General features: G+C 36.9%; 1 protein-coding gene across 1 annotated transcript in view; it reads right to left on the bottom strand.

Annotated features, from left to right (window-relative positions):
- Window positions 1-15,747, bottom strand: part of LOC136034451 (phosphotriesterase-related protein-like) — a 47,964-nt gene extending 32,217 nt beyond the window's left edge. The window contains exon 1 of the mRNA XM_065715634.1: window positions 15,569-15,747. Coding sequence (XP_065571706.1) covers window positions 15,569-15,605 — 37 coding nt within the window. The 5' untranslated portion in view covers window positions 15,606-15,747. The remainder of the gene's footprint in view (window positions 1-15,568) is intronic.
- Between the last annotated feature and the right edge of the window lie 993 nt (window positions 15,748-16,740).

Raw genomic sequence — 16,740 nt, 5'->3', positions numbered from 1 at the left:
TTAACTCTACTTCTTCTGCTACTACTATAACTACTGGTGCTATTACTATTACTAATGAACATAAGGACATTCATTCGAAAACTTTGGGCAATATTGCGACTGTATTGAAATAAATCGAAATGCACTATGCCCACAAGAGGGTTGTCAAGAGGACGTTGGTTGGTTGATGGTTGGTTGGTAGGTGTTGGTTGTCAACAGGACGTATCAGCAGTGCTATTATTAAGTTAAGAATTTAATCGTGTGCTGAAGGGGATGTTGAAAAAAAGGTGTTATGTGATGTGCATACTACTACTAATGCCACAACTGCTACTACAACTATTGCTACTACACGAGCAAAGGATATTAAGGTGAAGCTTTCAAGAAATATTCAGGCGGATGCTGAAGTAAATCAAAACGAACTATGATCATTTAGACTGTTAATAGGGTGACAAAACAATATCACAATAACGGCTCACTTTATTAAGTTATAACTTTCAGAGTACGCTGAGAGAGATTTTGAAAAAGTAAGAAGAAATTAAGTGTATACTTTTGACCCTACTAAGTTGAAACGTTTAGGGGTAGTTTCTATTAAACGAAAGAATTATACACATGCCACTGCTAAAAGGGCATATAAGCAATATAATAATAAAGGGCATAATATAACAGGCAGTGGTGCAATATCACAGTAAATAATATCATTAATCAAACAGTTCGTGGTAACGAACTGTAGTAAGGAGCGACCCAGCTCAATAGTAACCAAAACTCTAAAAAATGGAACTTTGATATCAATATCTACATCAAAAGAATCGCATTTTAATTTTGATTTTAAATATATAGGTTTAATCAAGTTTAGTCTTAACTATCAAAATTTACTAGCCCCAGAAAATTTGCCTTATTTTAGAAAATAGGGGGAAACAACCCCCAAAAGTCATAGAATCTTAACGAAAATCCCACCATGAGATTCAGCGTATTATAGAACCCCATTGTAGAAGTTTCAAGCTCCTATATACAAAAATGTGGGATTTTGTATTTTTTAGCATTTTTGTGTTTTTTGCCAGATAACGGATGCGTTTTTTTTTCCCCAGGGGTAATCGTATCGACCCAGTGACCCTATAATCTTGCGAGAGGGCTCATTCTAATGGAAATGAAAAGATCTAGTGCCCTTTATAAGTGACCTAAAAAATTGGAGGGCACCTAGGCCCCCTCCCACGCTAATTATCTTCCCAAAGTCACCAAATCAAAATTCTGAGATAGCCATTTTATTCAGCGTAGTCAAAAAACCTTATAACGATGTCTTTGGGGAAGAGTTACTCCCCCACAGTCCCCGTGGGAGGTGCCACAAGTTACAAACTTTGACTAGTGCTTACATATAGTGATGGTTATTTGTAAGTGTACAGATGTTTTCAGGGGGATTTTTAGGTTGTAGTGGGGGTTGATAAGAGGAGGATATGTTGGGGGAGGATTTTCTAGCATTATTAAAAAAAAACAATGAAAAAATAAATATGAAAAAGTTTTTTGAACTAAAAGTAAGGAGAAGCATTAAAACTTAAAACGAACAGGAATTATTACGCATATGATGGGCTCACCTCCTCCTATTACCTCGCTATTTACGCTAAAGTATTTTTAGTAATTTCAACTATTTATTCTACGGCTTTTGTGATTCAGGGGTCATTCTTAAGAAATTGGGACAAAATTTAAGCTTTAGTGCAAAGAGTGAGGGGGTGAACTCCTTCATATACGTAATAAAAACATGAGAATACAGAAGTTCATTACGTAAGCTAATTTGTAAGTTAAGTATATCTTTTACTAATAAAAACATTCATAAAAATTAGAAGTTCTAGTTGCCTTTTTAAGTAACCAAAAGAAATCGGAGGGCAACTAGGCCTCCTACCCCGCTCCTTTTTTTCAAAATCATTCGATCAAAACTATGAAAAAGCCATTTGGACCAAAAAAAAATATGCAAATTTCGTTTTAATTATTCATCTGCGGAGAGCCAAAATCAAAACATGCATTGATTCAAAAACGTTCAGAAATTAAATAAAAAAAACAAACAAGTTTTTTTGGAAAGTAAGGAGCGACATTAAAACTTAAAACGAACAGAAATTACTTCGTATATGAAAGGGGCTGCTTCCTCATCAGCACCCCGCTCTTTACGCTAAAGTTTTTTACTGTTTTGAAAAGTAGAGTTAAGAGAAAGAGTTTTTTACTGTTATAAAAAGTAGAGTTAAGATAAAGAGTCAAACTTTAGCGTAAAGAGCGGGGCGTTGATGAGGAAGCAGCCCCTTTCATATACGAAGTAATTTCTGTTCGTTTTAAGTTTTAATGTCGCTCCTTACTTTCCGTTAAAAAAAACTTTTTTTTGTTATTTAATTATTCTAAAGCAGCCAACTTGATTGGAAATTTAAATTCTAATATCCTTTTTAAAAGTCAAAAGTGATTGGACGGCAATCAACCCTCCTCTTTACCTTATAATTTTCTAGACACTTCCAATCAAAATTTAAGATAGTCATTTTATTCAGCATAGCTGAACAGTTTGGCTACTGCGTAGGTCAACCCCCATAGTTATGCAATTTGCACATTATGTTTAAAAAATAAATGTTGCCGTAAGATTTAATAAAAAAGCACTGTGAGTATCCTGATTGCCAATAAGACATCTCAGCAATACTCCAAGAACGATTAAGGGTATTATGTGCTTTCGGGACTACTTCTATTACTACTCTTGCTCTTAAAAGTTAACTAAATCAAAAGAATGTAGGTGTATCCAAGCTGTGAAATAGCATAGATTGATTTTTTTGCGAAACTGTGTCAAGTTTAATTTTTCAGGTCAACTAGATTAGGTATAAAACTAAATCGTACACTATCATTTGTTTCTAGATTTTTAAGAGGGTATATGTTGTTAAAAATTATTGAAAAATGTTCTCTAACATACAAATAGCTGGCCGAACTATAAATTCTTAAAGAAAAACAAAAAAGATTTAAACAATTATTTTCTTTTTCCCCGAAAAGACTGCATCAATATAAAACGAACGGAAATTAATTTAAAACAACTTTTTCCACCAAATAAGTTTTTACAAGAAAAGTAAAAAACTTCATTAAACCACAAATGAGCAAAAATAAAATCAAATAATCTACCAAGCATAAACCTATCACAAATGAGCATCGATGAATAAATGAAACCCAAAACGAAGTGAAGTGACTATAAATAACCGAGTCAAACTCAAAACGAGCAGAAATTAACATGAGTAGGGCTCAAAACCCCTATGCCATCCCAAGGCCAGGACATAATTTGAACTTTACAGAAAAAATTAAATGTTTTCACTTTTATAACTTAAATAGATTAAATGGTATTAAGATTTTAAAGAATAAATATCATGATGTGTATATTAAACTGACACTGCACATTCATTTGTATTTTGCATGAGAAAAAATATCGACTATTAGATGGAAAAAAATGTTTCACCTGAAAAATAATATAAAACATTGTGAAGAAATACACACAAAACCAGATTTTGTTAGCACATGATAAACAGAACAGGCTAATGCTTATCTAATTTCTGTAATTTTGAATGTGACTACAATTGCACTTTAATCAACATACTTTGTATAAATGGACAAGGAACAAAATTAGTAGAATAGAGCTAATAAAAAAGAGTCTAGTTAAGGCGGGCTGTCTCCAAAGCGTCAATTCCCATAAATTTATGGGGGGGAGGGGCTGCAAAAATGGACAATTCAAATTCAGGAGGGCGGGGGTAATTTTGCTGTTTCCCAATTTTATCAATGAGAATCATAGAGTGATGTGGGCGCAGTGTTTTTTTTTTTTTTTTTTTTTTTTTTTTGACCAGGGCACTTCGTATCGAAGAGGTTGTCGGACTTTTCTAAAGGGCTCATTCAGTTGGATAGGGTGCTCGTACAAACTTTGGAGGGGGCTCACTGGATTAGTAATCAGAAGTTCTAATGCCTTTTTTAAGATTCAGAGTAATCGGAGGGAGGATACCTTCCCCCCACACCTTGTACACCTTGTATTTTCCTGAAATGCAACTTATATAAATTTAAAATGGACATATGTTGTCGTAGAAACTAGTACCCTTTTAATAGTCAAAAGTAACTGGAGGGGAACTACCCCCTCCCCCTTCTTAAATACTCATCATTTCCTCAAAGACATCCAATCAAAATTTTAAGACAGCCATTTTGTTCAGCTTAGTTGAAAGGTCCATAAGAAATGTCTTTGAGGATAACAGCCTCTCCGCCGCCCTATGGGCAAGGGTTGCAAGCTACGTCCTGAGGGCATTTGAGCTTCTTATAGAAAAGGTGTTCGTATAAACTTCAAAGGGGCTCACTGGATTAGTAATCAGAAAGTTGTAGTACACTTTTTAAGATTCAGAGTGATCGGAGGTCGATACCCTCCCACCACACCTCGTATTTTCCCAAAATACATGTGAAAGAAATTTTTGCATAGAAACTTCGAAAAAAGCTCATTCGATTAGAAACTGATTGGAACTGTTTTAAGAGATAAAAGGGATTGGAGGGCAACCCCCACACGCCCACCAATTCCCAAAACACTTCTAATCAAAATTTTGTGATAGCCATTTTTCTTCAGCGTAGTTAAATGGTCTTGAAATTATGTCCTTTCGGATGACACCCCCCCCCCCAAAGACCTCAGTGCAAGGGTTAAATTTATGCCCCGGGGCATATAAGGTTGTTACGGAAATGGTGGTCGTATAAACTCCGGAGGGGGCTCATTTGATTTGAAATCAGATATTCTAGTCCACTTTTTAGAATCAAAGTGATCGGGGACAGCCCCCCCCCCCCCCCTTACGTTTTAATTTCCACAAATGCATCCGATAAAAATTTTGAGATAGCCATTTGTTCAAAAATGGTCCAAAGATCATAAAATAAGGCCTTTGGGGTAGACAGACTCCCCCAGAGTCTGGAATTAAGGGTTGTAAGTTATATTCCAGGAGCATTTAAGGTTTTCATGGAAAGGGTGGTCGTGTGAATTTTAGAAGAGGCTCATTTGATTTGAAATGTATTATTATAGTTTTCTTTTTAAAAGTCAAACATGATAGAGATAAACTAGCCCCCCTCCATGACATCCTCTTTTCCCAAAACACATTCAATTGAAATTGTAAGATAGCCATTTTGTCACAAAGAGTCCAAAAATCGTATAACAATGTCTTTAGTGTGGACACAATCACCTAGAGCCCATGGGCAAGGGTTGTAAGTTACGCCCAGGGCATATAAGGTTGATATGGAACGGGTAGTTGTGTAAACTTTAGATCGGATGGAGCTCATTTGATTGAAAGTGGAAGTTTTAGTGCCCTTGTTAAGAGTCAAAAGTGAATGGAAGGGCGTCATCCCCCCCAAGCCTATCATTCCCAAAATCATATCCGATCAAAATTTTAAGACAGCTATTTTAATGAGCATTGTTAAAAGGTCCACTATTGGGGATTTCAACCTCCCCAAAGTCCTCAGGACAAGGGCTGTAAGTTAGGCAATTCGTTCATTGTTTACATAATATATGTTATTGAGAAAAGTATACATCTTTGAACTTTACTTTCCAAGAACATGAAATGTATTCATATGAGTGTTTCCTTTCCAAGAACACGAAATGTATTCATATGAGTCTTTCAGAGAATGTTGAGGGGAGTGTTGAACTAAATTAAAACACATTATGTGTATAGGGATTGTAAAAAGGGTACAACACTGGAATAACTAGGTATATTAATTACGAAAATTTAGGAAATGATAAGGGAGATGATGGAAAAGGCAATATTTGCATGCTATCAATACTACTACAACTGCCACCACTACTATACGACACTAATCCATTTACAGTATTAAAGAAAAAATTAAACTAAATCAAAAGACGCTATGCGCATGCACATTGTCAAAATAGCGTATCTCAAGAATTGATTGGGGTATTAAGTTGAAACTTTCAGAGAATACTTAAAGGGGAAGATCATCTCACCAAAAGACAATATGTGCACACTGCTGATAATACTACTGTTACTGCAGCATTTACTAAAACTACTCATAGAGGTTTTCAAAAGGACATATCAGCAATGTCACAGCAATGGCTAATTATATTAAGTTGGATCATCCAGGACTTGATGGGAGGGATGTTCAACTGACCAAAATGCAATAGGCTAATACTATTGCTGCCAGTGGTACTACCGCTCTTCAATACTATTACTAGTAATATCACTACTACTATTGTTTTAACAGTATTTATATTGTGAGGGATGTAGAACTGACCAAAATAAAATATTTACATCCTAATGCTAGAGCTTCTACTAATACTACTGCTACTGTTAATATTATAACTATTTCTTTTATTACTACTACGACTAAAGCTTAGCCTACCACAATTAGTTCTATAGCTACTACTACTACTACTGCTATTAAAACTAAGGATATTGGGGTGAAAAACTTGGGATATATAGAAACTGTATGGAACTCAATCGAAAAACACTAGGCCCACACAGGTGCTTCAGGAATGGTTGAAAAATTCAGTGTGTGTTGAAGGGGGGGTTGACAAAACAAAAGGTGCTATGTGCATACTGCTACTAATACTGCTACAGCTTTTGCTACTGCGCAAGCTGAGGGTATTAAGGTTAAGCTTTTATGGAATATTTAGGCACATATTCAACTAAATCAAAATGAACTATGAGCATGCGGACTTTCAAAAAGGTGACAAAGCAATATCTGAAGAACAGCTTATATAATTAATTTGTACCTTTAAGGATAGGCTGTGGGGGACTTTGCACTAGCAGGAAGTGACTATATGTATACTTTTAATACTACCACTGCGGATAATGTAACTGATGAAGCTAAAGGGATTCCAAAAAAAACTTTTAGGGAACAATTACGAGTTTCAAGAAAAAACAAGAGCTAAGAGCTGATATGGCACTTGTGATGAGGTCGGAAGAGCCAAGAGCTCATATGGTATTCAATTTATTCAAAAAGAAAAGAAAACACATAACAACAATAATAATAAAGATCCTAGAAGCGAACTTGTTAAGGACCAAAACAACAAAAAATTGTAAATGAAAAAGAGAGAGAAGAAAAAAAAAGAGAAAACAAGGGTAATTAAAGCAAATTGAACAAACATTTATAGAAATATAATATCAAGATTTTAGTACATTATTATATAGCGTCCGAAAACTTGTGGATAGCTCGACACTGGAGGGTATTACATTCCATTGAATTATAGATTTATAAATTGGGGATCGCTGGGCGGAACTAGAGATACACCTGGGGACAATGAAGGAACGGTTGGATGAACGGAGACAGTGGCCTTCAGAATTATTACTATTAAAATAAGTTAATAAGTGGGGAGGAAGATTTTTATGGTAAGCGGAATATGCAAGGGATAGATTTAACTTTTTGATGATTTGTTCAAAAGGGATAATACCAAAATCGGAGTACAAGTCCTTGGTGGGATATAGTCGTGGCAACCAAAAAACTGCTTTGACGGCACGGTTTTGAGCAGATTTTAATTTATTGGTAACCGAAGGATAAGTATTGCCCCATACAGATCCGCAGTATGAGATATATGGGTAAATAAAAGAATAATAAAGGGTGACAAGGATATCGAGAGGAAGAAAATAATTCACACGATTAATTATACTTACCTGTCGCAAAATTATGGCTCTAACATAGGACACATGTGTTGCAAATGATAGGCAGGAGTCTATGTGGACACCAAGAAACTTGGCAACTTCGACCTGCGGGAGGAGATTGGTAGAATATTTTAGGCCAAGTGCTGGCTGAACTTCATTTTTTTTTGTAAGGGGTTTGAAATAATACCACCTGACTTTTCTTGCTGTTAATGGTCATGCAGTTAACGAGACACCACTCCTGTACTCTATTCAGAAGGGTTTGAGTAGAGGTGACGACGGATGGTAAATTAGGACCGGTGATGAAAAAGTTGCTATCGTCAGCAAAAAGTACTGGGTGCACTGATGGACCCAGGTCCGTAATCAAATCATTAATATAAAGGAGAAAAAGTATTGGACCAAGAACAGAGCCCTGTGGGACGCCCCTCCGGACAGGTAGGGGATGTGAAGTCACCCCGCCCAGTCTCACACTCTGTACTCTACCAGAGAGATAAGAGCCGAACCATGAGAAAGGAACTCCGCGAATCCCTAGGTTATTGAGTTTACTTAATAAAACACTGTGATCAACCATGTCAAAGGCCTTTGAAAAATCCAGAAATAAGCCCAGTACAGTATTTTTAAGGTCAAGTTGGGAACGTATAAACTGTGTGGCGTCTATTAGTGCATGAGCAGTTGAAAATTTGGCACGGAAGCCATATTGATGAGGAGAAATCAACGAATCTGATGACTGATTCCCAAATACAAAGGGAGAAAGACGTCGGAATATAATTCTCTCGAGCACCTTAGATATAACTGGGAGAAGTGAGATTGGACGATAATTGCTTATCTCAGACGGATCGCCTTTTTTATGAATCGGGATAACAATTGCTGATTTAAATATTTCTGGGAAGACTCCATTGGTCATAGACAGGTTTGCTATGTGCACAATGGGTTCACAAATATAGGAAGATACGGTCCTAAGAAGCTTATTACTTATGCCAAAGAAGTCAGGTGTACTACTATTAGAGAGAGATTCGATAACTTGAAGCACCTCTTTGCGATCAGTTGGAGAGAAAAACATGGATCTGGGATTCTTGCTAGGGTGTACTGACTGTGAGAAGGAACAGGAGTTAGCATTTGGAATATTAGTGAAATAATTATTAAAAGCATCCGGTACTAAAACTGGGTCAATTAATCTGCCACTGATGTCCCTAAGGTTAATAGGAACAGATCTTGAATTCCTTTTTTTTTGAAAGGATTTCATTTATTGTAGACCAAATTTTTTGCAAGTTCCCTTTGCAGTGAGAGATTTTTGAATAATAATAATTTTTCTTTGCTTCCCGGATGAGTTTGGTATATATGTTTTTGTATTTTTTATAATTAGTCAGGTCAATAACGCTACTGGTTTTGCAAGCTAACTTATATAGGTCATTTTTTCGGTATGAAGAGATTATCAGGCTATTTGAAATCCAGGGGCGTATATGGGTAGTTTTTCGGTTTGATTTACGAACTGGAAAGGTTGAACTAATAAGATCACTCAATCCCTGTGTGAAACTACTTGTGGCTGAATTAACATCCTGACAATCCAAAGTCTTGGACCAGTCGAAGGATTTCAAACAATCCGTGAACCGGTTCATATTCACAGTATTATATATTCTATTAGACGTAGGGGTATTAGTTCTACGGGGTTGAGTAGCTGATAGGGAGGGTAAGGAAAGATAGATTGGAAAGTGATCTGACAGGTCAGAAAATATTATTTTGGAGGACAGGTGGTTTCCCAGGGAAGTGGATACAAAAATGTTATCAATTAAAGTAGCGGTAGACCTCATGGGATCAACTCTAGTAGGAAAAAGGATTGTGGGAAGAAGACCACTTGAGGTAAATGTTTCAAAGAAGGTATCACTATCATTGTTATTGCTAACATTTAATAAATTACAATTGAAGTCCCCAAAAACTATTGCCTTCTTTTGTGGTAAATTAATAAAACTAGAAAAATCATCAAACTGATTACAAAAGAAAGGTGTCGGAAATGAGGGTGGTTTATAAAATAACGAAAAAATAAAAGAATTCTCGTCTACACTTATGTCGACGATTATTGAATAAATGCATCTATTATTTATAGGTTGCGAGAACAAGAATTCACAATCGAATAGTCTGGTGAATTTTAGACTTGATCGGATGTAAAGAGAAATGCCACCAGAGGACTTGGTTAATTTTCTTTCAATATGAATAGCTTGAAAGCCAGTGAGGGAAAATTCATTAGTATCATCAATTTCTGAAAGCCACGTCTCCGTTATTCCAATTACGTCGAAAGGGCAGTAACCATTTGTTAAAATTAGATCTTTAAAATTAGCCCACTTATCCCGTATGCTTCTGATATTAAAGCAAATTACATTAAGTTTGGTCTCTTCCATTAGCTTAGGTTTCACATTTTTCACAAAATCAAAAGTGTCGAGATATTTACAGTTAATTTGGTTTAAAGGGCTATCGGGGCTAGCTAAGGTGTTGGTGGACAGATTATTTTGGTCATCATAATAATTAAAAACAACATTATTGCACAGTGACAAATTATTAAGAAACGTAAAATCTTGTAAAGTACTTGTACTTGTGTTTGTTTGACTGTTCATTTCTTAAGCAGTAGTTTCTGTGCTTCTGGACATTTATACGAATAACAGGGGTGGTCGGAGGAGCCACAGAGAGCACATTTCATGACAAGTTGACACGGGTTTTCTTTGGAGTTCTTGTGGTCACCAGCGCATTTAGAGCATCTCGGGGAAGCTTTACAGTTATTTGCAGTATGGCCGTAGCACTGGCATTTGTAGCACTGGGTAGGCAAAAACTTGTACTCAGTTATAGGTAGACGCTCGTAACCAATAACAAGGGGATTCTCAGTGGCATAGTTTAGCTGGTCACGTGACTCAAACTTTAATCGAAAAGACCTCGTACTTCCTAACTGAACAACTTCTATACAGTTATTAGCGAGATCGCATAGGTCACTTTTAGATGTTCCGTCAGGCACTCGGCGTACTATACCGAAAAAGGCAGGACTCTTCACTTTAGCATTAATGGATTGGTCTACTTTGCTTAATGCATCTGCCAAAGTATTGGCGGCACCCTTGTCCGACAGAACTACTTGCCATGCATCCCTCCTAGGCCTCAAAACAACTATGCTTGAACTGACACCCCCACAAGCTTTATCCAGGAAATCTTTTCGAGCGTCAGGATTATTCAAGTTTTTTGGTGGATTTTTCACAATAACCGAATAGGACGGTTTTGCGGGTGGGGGAGGTTTCATATCAGGAATAGTTTGCACGACTGACCTTGCTTTATGGTGCTCAGCGAAGCTTTTAAATTCCATGTAGAGTTCATTAACCTTTCGAGTTAACGTAGCTGTTGTCTCCCCTGGCACACATGGGACCTGATCTGGCTCGAAAATCAGATACTGAGGTAGGCTGATCTTTTTCTCATCACAAAGATCAAAGGCTCGAACCATATCACTTACATTATCAGTCACTTTGGGGCGCTCAGTTACCCTAGTAATAGAGGCGTCAGCCCACAAAATCACGTGTCTAGGACATTTATAAACGTTTTCCAAGATTTCCGCTTTCCCCTCCAACTCCCCCAATGTCAACAGATCTGGTCAGGACTTGAAATAAGAGCTATGAGACATGAGTTTCTTCTAAATATCAAATTTCGCTAAGATCCTGTCACCCGTTCTTAAGGCAAAAATACATTATTTTTTCCAAATTAAGAACCCCAAGCTCCCCCAAAGAGAACGGATCCGTACAAAGTACGTCAATCTCGTATCTATAGCTTGGGCTTATTCTTCCCATCAAGTTTCATCCCGATCTCTCCGCTCTAAGCGTTTTCCAAGATATCCGGTTTCAAAGATTTCCGTTTCTCCCATCCGACCCTCTACGTCCTCGGATCCGATTTGAATTGAAAAAGGAGCATCTGAGACATAAGATTCTTCTACATATTAAGTTTTATTAAGATCCGATCTCCCATTCGTAAGATAGGACCTCGATATTCACGTTTTCTAAGAGTTCCGGTTTCCCCCTCCAACTTCTTTCAATGTCACCAGATCTGGTCGTAAAATGAAAGTTCTAAAGCACAAGATCCATCTAAATATTGCAATTCATTAAGATCCGATCACCCACTCGTAAGTTAAAATACCTCAATTTTTCTAAGTTCTCCTCTCCCTTCAGCCCCCCAGATGGTCAAATCGGGGAAAACGACTTTATCAAGATAATTTGTACAGCTCCCTGACACGCCTACCTATTTTCATCGTCCTAGCACGTCCAGAAGCACCAAACTCGCCAATGCACTGAACCCCACCACCTAACTCCCCCAAAGAGAACGGATCCAGTCCGGTTACGTCAATCACGTAACTACGACATTTATAAGCGTTTTCCAAGATTTTCGTTTCCCGCTCGAACTCCCTCCAATGTCAACAGATCTGATCGGGATTTGAAATAAGAGCTCTGAGACACGACTTCCTTCTAAATATCAAATTTCATTAAGATCAAGTTTCATCTCGATATCTCCACTCTAAGTATTTTCCAAGATTTCCAGTTTCCAAGATTTCTATTTTCCCCCCTCCAACCCTCTATGCCCCGGATCCGATTTGAAAATGGAGCATCTGAGACATAAGATTCTTCTATATATCAAGTTTCATTAAGATCCCATCACCCATTCATAAGATACATTGATTTTCACGTTTTCGAAGAATTCCGGCTTCCCCCTCCAATTTCCTTCAATGTCGTCGGATCTGGTCCTAAAATGAGAGTTCTAAAGTATAAGATACGTCTAGATATGAAATTTCATTCAGATCTGATCACCCGTTCCTAAGTTACAAATACCTCATTTTTTTCTAATTTTTCCGAATTACTATCCCCTCCAACTCCACCAAAGAGAACGGATCCGGTCCGGTTATGTCAGTCACCTGTCTTGGACTTGTGCTTATTCTCTCCACCAAGTTTCATCCTGATCTCTCCGCTTTAAGCTTTTTCCAAGATTTCCGGCCCCCCTCCCCTCCTAATGACACTGGATCCGGTCGGGGTTTAAAATAAGAGATCTGAGTTTTGAGGTCCTTCTAAATATGAAATTTCATTAAGATCTGATCATTCTTTTGGAAGTTAAAAATACCTCTTTTTCTATTTTTTAGAATCAGCCTCCCCCCAACACCCCCAAAGAGAGCAGATCCGCTCTAGCTATGTCAATACCGTATCTAGGACTTGTGCATATTTTCCCCACCAATTTTCATCCCGATCCCTCCACTCTAAGCATTTTCCAAGATTTTAGGATTTAAAAAAAGACCTCTGAGACATGATATGCTTTCAAAAATCAAATTTTATTAAGATCCGATCACTCCTTCGTAAGTTAAGCATACCTCATTTTTCAGAATTGACCCTCTCCCCAACTCCCCCACAGAGAGCAGATCCGTTCCGGTTATGCCAATCACGTATCTAGGACTTGTGCTTATTTTTTCCACCAAGTTTCATCCTGATCCCTCCACTCTAAGCGTTTTCCAAGATTTAAGCCCCCCCCCCCCAATTCCTCCCAATGTCACCGGATCCAGTCAGAATTTAGAATAAAAGCTCTGAGACACAATATCCTTCTAACATTCAAATTTCATTAAGATCCCATCTCCCATTCGTAAGTTAAAAATGCTTAAAAATACCTCATTTCTTCTAATTTTTCAGAATGAACCGTCTTCCCCAACTCCCCCAAACAGAGCAGATCTGTTCCAGTTATGTCAATAACGGCTTCTGCTTATTTTTCCTAGGCATTTTTTAAGATTTTAGGTTCCCCCCTCCAACTCCCCCAATGTCACCGAATCTGGTCGGGATTTAAAATAAGAGCTCTGAAGTACGATATCCTTCCAAACATCAAATTTCTTTAAGATCCCATCTCGCGTTCGTAAGTTAAATATACTTCACTTTTATATTTTTCCCAAACTAAACCCCCCCCCCCAGATGGCCAAATCAGGAAAACGACTGTTTCTAATTTAATCTGGTCCGGTCCCTGATGCGCCTGCCAAATTTCATCGTCCTAGCTTACCTGGAAGTGCCTGACGAAAGTAAGACAGTAAAATTTAACTGGATATTTCGTCATGGAAAGGTATTGTGGTCTTCGAAGTTATCTACTGAAGTGCATAAAGTAGCAAAACCGGGACAGACCGACAGAATTTGCGATCGCTATATGTCACTTGTTTATTACCGATTCCCATAAGAACTGTATGTACACAGGTTTTCAAAAGGGCATATAAGGAATATAATAGGCATCACCACTCTATAATAGCTAGAAATATCATTGAAACTTTTCTAGATGGGCTAATTCTATTCAAATTAAAAACTCTGATGCCCCCTTTAAGAGTAACGAGGGATTTGAGGGCAAGCAGCCCTTCTCTAAGGCCCATTCGTTTTTCTAGACGCAGCCAATCAAAATTTTGAGACAGCCATTTTGTTCAGCATAGTAGAACAGTCCAGCAGCTATGTCCTTAGGGATATTAGGTATGCCAGCACACCACAATTGTGCCATTGGCCCATTATGGTTTAAAACTAAATATTCCTTTAAAATGAATCAAAAGGCATTGTGTTTGTGGTTGCCATTAAGACACCTCAGCAATATATCGAGAACGACAGGGAGTACTAAGTCGAAACTTTTAGGGATACTACTTCTATTACTTCTGCTTTTAGAATTTAAATAAATAAAAAGAGTGTAAGTTTATCCAGGTTATCAAAGAGCATAGATAAAATCTTTTAGGAATAATATTAAGTTTTATTTTCAGTTCAACTTCAGAAACTATAAAATTAAATTAAAAAATCCAATTTTGTCAGAATTAAAGATTGCTGAAACAAAATATGAAATATAAAAACTAAAACCGAAAACAAATATAGAAATATAAAAACTAAAAACAAGAAACTTTTGAAATGTTTTCGCTTTTCTTACTTTCATAAATAAAAATTATAAAAAATTTAAGGGATAAATATCAATTTATGTCAATTAAACTGCAAATCCACGGTCATTTGTTTGTTTTTTTCAGTATAGCACAAATAATGTTCTGGTCTTAGGAAGGCCTTGGAGTTATCAGCCCTACTCATGTTAATTTTTGCTCGTTTTGAGTATGACTCGGCTACTTATGGTAATTTCTATTCGTTTTGAATTGCATATATTTATCGGTAGAAATTTGTGGTAATTTTACGCTTGGAAGATTATTTGACTTTATTTTTGCTCACTCTTGTCTTAATGGGGCTCTTTAGATTTCTTTGAAAAACTTATTTCGAGGATAAAAAGTTATTTTAATCAATAATAAAAAAGATCATATTTCAATGAGAATACTAAAAAGAAGTGTCTTTCAAAATAGGGGCCGGAGCAAAATTTTTTGGGGAGGCCAATTGACACTTCCTGTCCCCCAATTGGCCCCACTGCAAGGAAAACGAAAGAACAAATGCTTGAAAATGGCTTGTTTTGAGTTTCAATTTGGGCATAACCAGCAAGGTAGCCTACTATATATTAACTTCTTTAAAAGTTAACATTTACTAGGAACGGTTGTGAGGTAACTAAGCACTTATTAGGCTTATGAGAGCATATTCTTCTTGGGTTTCAACTTTGTCTATCTCTTTTTCACTCTAATAAGATTTTGATCTAATACTAACAATGATGATTATGTAAATCTATTTCAACGAAGAAGTCTATTAACTAACTGTATTAAAACTTACAAAAAAGTAAATTCAAAGTTGCTTTTCTGTTGTTCCAGCTAATATAAAAAATCAGTTGGAACAAAAAAGCAAGATTTATTGGGCACTTTTTGGCAAACACGGGGGATTGCCATCCCCTTGGTTTGCTTTCTGGCGGGGGCATGCATATTGTACTTCAAACCTTCACAATGACGAAATCAGAGATCTTCTAAATCATGATGGCAACACAATTAATTGCGTAATTAGGCTATATAAAAAACAACCTCTATACATATATCCAAATAATACCTGTTTGTACTTTTCCTGATGCGTCAGACATTTTCATAAACCGTATTTTTATTCAGATATCCGCACTTGGTGCTTATTAAATACGAACTAATTATTCTCTTTCAAATTCACACCATCTCACAATAGAGAGAAACATACAATAGATACAATGGCTTTGCTTTCTGTCACAAGAATGTAATGCAAATGTAAAGCCACAAAATTCATACTCCGCTCTCTGCATTTGCGCACGCGCGAATTCGATGTACACATCACAAAAAGTCTATGAAAAACGTGTATAATATATTCCCTCTACTTTTGTAACTAATGAACTACGGTACGGTTTTAATGTATGTAGTATGAAAAAAACTTCGTTTTCTTAAAGAGTTAAAGAGGCTGCGTCCCAAAGTCGAACCTTAAAACGTACAGGAATTAGAAGAGGCAGTTGGGGGGCTGCCGCCCCCCAAACCCCCAGCTTTTAAAGACTTTTGTACAGGTTTTTTGTTTTTTTGCTAACCCCCCGCTCTTGGCTTCGGAAAGGCCCTCTTTTAATTAACAAAAAATTGAAATGAATGAATAATGGAATAACTTCGAAAAATGTTAAACACAAGAGGACAGGAGAACCATTGCGCCGAAACTAGTAATTAGTAACAATGAAGTCCCCCCCCCACAACAAAAAACCTGTACAAAAGAGTCTTTAAAAGCTGGGGGTTTGGGGGGCGGCAGCCCCCCCAACTGCCTCTTCTAATTCCTGTACGTTTTAAGGTTCGACTTTGGGACACAGCCTCTTTAACTCTTTAAGAAAACGAAGTTTTTTTCATATTATTTCTGTACGTTTTTTTAGGACTATAAGAAGACTATTAGGAGAGGCAAACCCCCCGCTTTTAAAGACTCTTTTGTACAGGTTTAATTTTTTTTCATATTAATTCTGTACGTTTTTCTACAATCCATGGTGGATGTAATTTAATAATTCCTGTTCTCCTCGTACAGGAATTAGGAGAGGAACCCCCTCCCCGCTTTTAAATCATTGTATAAAATAGAAAAAAAATAGATAGAATGACCGAAATGTTTCTTTTGCTCATAAGAAGCTAATATTCTGTTATCTCTCAAATGATAAGCTGTCCAGGTGTTATAAAAATTTTTTTGATGTTGTGAAAAAAAACCGCCCGTAAGGGACTTGAACCCTTGACCAGAGG

This window comes from Artemia franciscana, chromosome 13 (assembly GCF_032884065.1).
Source record: "Artemia franciscana chromosome 13, ASM3288406v1, whole genome shotgun sequence".
In the NCBI taxonomy this organism is placed as follows: domain Eukaryota; kingdom Metazoa; phylum Arthropoda; class Branchiopoda; order Anostraca; family Artemiidae; genus Artemia; species Artemia franciscana.
The sequence above is the reverse complement of the archived record's forward strand: the minus strand, read 5'-3'. Positions and strand labels throughout refer to the sequence as shown.